Source organism: Colossoma macropomum, unplaced genomic scaffold (assembly GCF_904425465.1).
Source record: "Colossoma macropomum unplaced genomic scaffold, Colossoma_macropomum, whole genome shotgun sequence".
Classification (NCBI taxonomy): Eukaryota; Metazoa; Chordata; class Actinopteri; order Characiformes; family Serrasalmidae; genus Colossoma; species Colossoma macropomum.
Genome location: NW_023494806.1, coordinates 23,164,902 through 23,170,901, shown reverse-complemented (window position 1 = coordinate 23,170,901; position 6,000 = coordinate 23,164,902). Strand labels below are relative to the sequence as shown.

Genomic DNA, 6,000 nt, shown 5'->3' with positions numbered 1-6,000 from the left:
TTTAAGCACATTTGTGATAGTGACCATGTTAAGGCCTTTGTACAAAAAAGGTCAGATTTTTTAAATCTTATTTCTTCCACTGAAGCTTGTGATCCAACGACTCTCAGGCAGATCTGATCTACTCATCAGAGGCTCCTGAACAAACTTGTGGAGTTCGTGCCAGCTTGAATGCATGCTGTCATTAAAGCTAAGGAGGACATGACAAACTCTAAGAAATCCTGAAATTTATGTGAATGTTTCAAAGTTTCTAATTTTCACTCAAATCATTATGTTGATAATATAATTTGTATTGAAAAATGTTGTCTTAAATTAGAAGTCACAAGTGGTGACTAGTCTCACGCCGTTGTAAATATGGACTACAGCTGTTCAAGCTGTTGTCATTTGATCTGGCACAGTAGCTCATAACAGCTATGCTGATATATTAGGAAGATTGAGGTGTTCTGGGCTGAAAGATAGTAGGGGACACTTGATGAAACTCTTTTTAAACACCTCAGTGTCACTGCTGAACTGAGAATAGTCCACCAACTAAAAATCAGCCAGTCAACACTATCCTGTGGGCAGTGTCCTGACTTTACATATACAAGGTGGACCAACAAGGTAGGAGTGTCTAATAGAGTGGACAGTGAGTGGATGCAGTGTTTTAAAACTCCAGTAACACTGCTGTGTCTGATCTACTCATACCAGTGCAACACACACTAACACGTCACCACCACGTCAGTGTCACTGCAGTGCTGAGAATGATCCATCACCCAAATAATACGTGCTCTGTGGTGGTCCTCTGGGGTCTTGACCATTAAAGAAAAGGATGAAATGGGCCTAAGAAAGGATGCAGAGAAACAGATGGACTACAGTCTGTAATTGTAGAACTACAAAATTAACCTATATGGTAAGTGGAGCTGATAAAATGGACAATGAATGTAGAAACAAGGAGATGGTTTCAATGTAATGACCGATGGGTGTGTGTAACAGTATAAATGTATAAATGTAAACACTAGTTAGCTTACTACCCATCCTTGCTCAAGGCCTATGACATGTGTGTTATGTTATTATAGTTTTATCTTATCCTGGATGTGCCACAATATCTGAATCCACAAATTACTGCCTCATAAAAAACTAATAATGGTCTTAAATATAATTCATAATATAATTATTTGTGAACGTCTCCAATATATTCATAACATACATTTAATCATAATATTAAACTGATTTACAATTTGCGCAAATTTGAAGAATTTTTTTTTTTTAATTACCTGTAGACAGAACACAGTTAAACATGCATCCGGCCTGTTATACCTAATACATCGTCAGTAGGGGTCGCTGTTTTTCACGTCTAAAAATGAATCGTTAAAGGCGGTGGAGTTGGTAACGTGCATGATTCAGTTTGTCGAACCGATTCCTTCCGACTTCACTGAATCGATCCTCCCTTTCAACATATTCAATGCGTTGTTTTCGATACGTTACAGTGTAACATTTTGTAGTTTTATGAGATCAAACTGTGGAAAATTACATTGAAATATTATTAGAAACATTCAGCCTGAAGACGCTACAAAACGGTTCGATTCAGTTGTACTAATGAACTGGCTCGATCGATTTAGTGGAAAGAATCGGTTCATAAGAACGATTCATTCACGACTTATCCTTAAATATCGTAGTAAGGACGAAATACATCTCACCTCAGGGTCTGTCAGAGATGGGTCTTAACTTAGAAGTGAGGAATAAAAGCCTGTGACGCGTTTAGGGCGACACACGCCTCTCAGAGTAGACTACACACTTTTTAAACCTCCCCATTAATTAGTGCACTTTTTCTTTCAGACCGGCCCCTCATTGTTCAGGGCGTTCAGGTAAACTCAAGCTACCTCCAACTCTTTGTCGACCTCCCACTTCTGACGTTGGCGGACGGAGGGCTGTTAAAATATGAAACGGACACGTTGAGGCTTCGAGCTGTTTTGCTCTTCTACTCCTGGACATCACATTTTCACATGTCGAACTAAAGGACAACCAAAGAAACCCACAGAACAAGGTATTTTTCCTGAGGCTTTTCTCTTTTCTCACTGAACTCATCCTTTTCCCGCCTCGCTTTCTTTTTCCATTCGCTGAAGTTTGTGTCAGAAATCTGGTAGACTGACTCGGAGTCCGCTCGACACTGTTTTGTTGAATTTCTTTTCTTTTTTAAATATTTTTTGCTGAATGAGTTTATGGAGATGAAGAACTGTGAATAAGTTTCAAAATTTGTGCCTCTTTGTGTTCGGAGGTGACTGAACTGTCTTGGAGCAGCTCCTTCAGATTAGCTGGAAGACCTCAGGATCAGAAATGAGCGGCGCTAAGCACAAGTAAGTGACCGCGGCTTCAGGCTGAGAGGAGAAAGTGTGTTTTTTCATTACTGTGATTTACTTTTTACTGCAGTGTTACTGTTACACATGGATAGTAATACAGAACCATTTGGGAACCTCTGTCAAATCTCCTCACAGAACAATGCACATTTTCCACAGCATTCATACAGTTTACATCTTGTAGCATTACACCATCGAACTTGACTTTCTCTCTGCTTTCTGCTAATATTGTAACACAAAAAGGAGTTTAACACAAGTCTACACGCTTAAAGATGGTTCTCCAAAGTCCTTTTTTAGTAAAGGCAACGTTTTTTAGAATCATGAGTTTCATGTAGAACTATTTCATGCTTAAATAGTTCTTTTCATGCTGAAAATATGTATATATAATATATAGTTCTACATACCTTTTTTTTAAATCGTTCTCTATAGCACGTAATAGTTCGTCTATTGTTACAATGTCAAGCTTTTTTGTTACTACAGAGAACCATTTTCTGTATAGAACCATATACAACACATTCTCAATCAATCTGAAGAACTATTTCCCCATGCAAAGACCCATTTAGACATGAAATGGTTCTGCATAGAACCTTTGCCTTTACTAAAGAACCCTTGAAGAACCATCTTTTTAAAGTGTGTTGTTTGAGTCGACAGTATCTGAACAAAAATCTAAATATTAAGATTATTATAAAGGAATATAAGGCATTTTAGGTGTTGAAGCCAGTACTGCCTGGACCACCTTTCACCTTTTTCATGCTGTGTTCACACTTTTATGCAGCTAATACAAATACGATTTCAGCGAGTGACCTCGAAACAGCCCAAGACTCTAAATAATTCACATGAATTAGCTTTTAAAAAGGCACTTCTAACAGTGTCTGCAATGTCCAGCAGTTTTAGTGTGGTGGACGCCATTAATGAATGATTTGTGGATTGAGTACATTAACTGAGCTGGTTTGTCCATTTTTAATGGAGTCAACGCTCAACCTTAGAGCTGTGCATTCAGGTCTACCTAATGTGAGTCCAGGCTCTTGCAGAAATGTTAAACCTTTTTACAAAAGTTCCCAGAGAGGAATTTTTATGGGCGTGATTGACTTCTGTACAGTTTGGGCCCAGTGCATGTCACATATTTAGCAAGTTCACTGAATATTGCTTTTAAGGTGGTCAGGATGTAGCAGGGAAAGCAGTGGGCTTCACAGTTCAGAACTTTTTTGCCCACAGTCCTCCTGAATGCCTGTTGTGTCTGCGTTTGTTCCATAGGTGGCAATGGAGTTTTGGGGAGGCAGAGCACTAGATAGGGGTTGAACAAACCTCTGCTTGTTCACTCAGATCACTAATCTCTACCCAGAAAGCCAAGAGGGAGTTTAAACAGTACCCCCTGCATCTCTTTAGTCACTTAAAACAGATGCAGGGGTCCTTAACAAAAAGCACATATTTATAAAGTGTTACTGAGAGCCTGATTGTGGTCGCTAGCTGTCCCAAGAACATAGTAATTTTGCATTTTGCTGTTTGAATATAAATAGAAGGTCTGGTATTAATAGCGGTCCACACCTGAGTGTGCTCTGCTGACTCAGGAAGGAGTGAGTGTGCATCGTGCTCACTCAGGCTTTGCAGTTCCCGAAGTCACGTGCCAGAGAACGACCACTTAGCACATCTCTCTCTCTCTCGCTCTCTCTTGCTCTCTCTCTCTCTCCTGGTGCTGCTGTATCTCTCCTCACATGTGCAACTTTCTTTTTTAAAGGGAAAGAGGGCAATACTGCTGTCCCTAAGACAAACAAAAAGAGGCACTGAAGGGAAACGAGAGAAAACATCCTCTCATAGAGCATACAGCCAAACCTATAATAAAATCAATTCACTGCTGAACAAAACCTCATATCTCCAAAATGACAACTTTACAGGTGAAAGAATAAACATACTTTACTTTTAATGTAAGTCAATGGAACCAGACTTTTTCCCAAGTCATTTTGGGTCATTGTTGTTGGTCCATTCATCATGAAATTTACACATAATGTAAAGGGCAACGGACATGTTCAAATTATCTCAAAGGCTGAACAGTGATTAATAATAATTAATGATGAACTGCTTGTTTCATTAAATTCTGTATAACAAATTGAATCTTCTCTTAGGAGTGAGTGACATGGCAAAAATATATCATGATACTTGAAAACATTTTCAGGCAATGTTTAGTTTTTTCTGAGGTTTGATAAGTTGGAATAGAAAAAAATACCTTGAGAAACCACGAGCATGTTTTTTTTAGTGTTTCACATACATTTCAGTGTTCTTTAAATAATGACAATATTCACAAAGTTCAGAGAAAACATATTGTGATGTAACTTATAACAATAAAATATCGTATTGCCCATGTCTGATTTTACTGGATTTCACATGATGCACGAGTCATTATACATATAACTACGTATGTACAAATGGTGCTTGATACAAAATGGTAACAGCTCTACATAAATTTTTTCTGAGAGAGAATTGTATAGTTCTTCAAAATGATTGCAGTTGCAGGAAGACATATTACTGAACCATACTTCAGTCATTTCTTCAGTCATATTTAGCAAATACTAGCATTGTTTCCTGTTTTCTTAAGGAATTAACCTATATTTTGTACTATATATTGATACTATATATTATACAGCTAAAATATCGAAAAGCTCAACTCCAGGCGCCTCCAGATTTATTTGTGATAAGGGTAGAAAGCAGGTTATATGATCTTTATGACTGGCCTGCTTCAGCAGCTTGGTATTTGTTCTGCTGTGATTGAGGGTAGGACTTGGCATTTTTTCAGTTTGTCTGATTGCATCTGGTTGAGATAATGTTATGACACTGCGTGTCTCAGGGGCCCAAGCACTGCTATCAGGCAAACCAGCTCCATCCTTCCTGTTGATGATAATTTCTTTAGTTTGTATTTATGCTTTTGAAAACATGCAATTCGCAATAGATGCTGCAGGGAAGAGTTGCAGATGGAAAAGTTTTATTAGATAGTTAGTAGGTAGTTTTATTATTATTTTTAAGAAAAACAAAGCGCAGTTATTTATTGTTATTCATATTGGTAAATTATTAGCTTTTCACAGAAGCAGTTACTGCCATATAAGTATTAAAACAGGACACCTTTTATCTGTTTCTCTGAACAGATCTATGAAACCGACAATAAATGCTCACACATACGTCACGAAAGTGTGTCGCAAATCACATTAAAAAGGGTAGCAAACTCCTCTCTGCATGCTCGACTTTGTCTCTTAAGTACTTTCCATGACCATGTTGTTTGGTCTTTGGACCTCTGGTATCTTACACCTGAGAAAGCTGGGTCTGAGAATCAAATAGAGAGAGAGCGAGAGAAAGAGAGAGAGAGACAGACAGACTCATAAGTTGTGCGTCACACCTTGCAAGGAAGCAATAACCTTTGGGCTTTGTCTTTTGAGGGGGAATGGCTTCACCCCCACCTATCACGCAAACACTTTGCACCCAACTTAGGGTTAGTGCCAAAACATTTATATGCAAATTGCACTGTTAACTTTAAATAGACATTGGTGAATATCCTCAGAAGAGCCTTTTGTCAGAAGCTGTTGGTATGTGTTTAGCTGAACCAACTGTGGGCCAAAGAAAGTCTTTAAGGAAAAGAGTTTTTTTCCTTTTCTTTGCATGGCTTAAAGTATCCTTTAACTTTAAG

The 6,000-nt window shown here is 38.2% G+C and overlaps 1 protein-coding gene across 3 annotated transcripts in view; it reads left to right on the top strand.

Annotated features, from left to right (window-relative positions):
* The first annotated feature begins 1,884 nt into the window (after nucleotides 1–1,884).
* Nucleotides 1,885–6,000, top strand: part of slc4a4a (solute carrier family 4 member 4a) — a 56,109-nt gene continuing 51,993 nt past the window's right edge. For all 3 annotated transcript variants that reach the window (XM_036598962.1, XM_036598961.1, XM_036598964.1), the window contains exons 1-2: nucleotides 1,885–2,020; nucleotides 2,252–2,330. In XM_036598962.1, coding sequence (XP_036454855.1) covers nucleotides 2,311–2,330 — 20 coding nt within the window. In that variant the 5' untranslated portion in view covers nucleotides 1,885–2,020; nucleotides 2,252–2,310. The remainder of the gene's footprint in view (nucleotides 2,021–2,251; nucleotides 2,331–6,000) is intronic.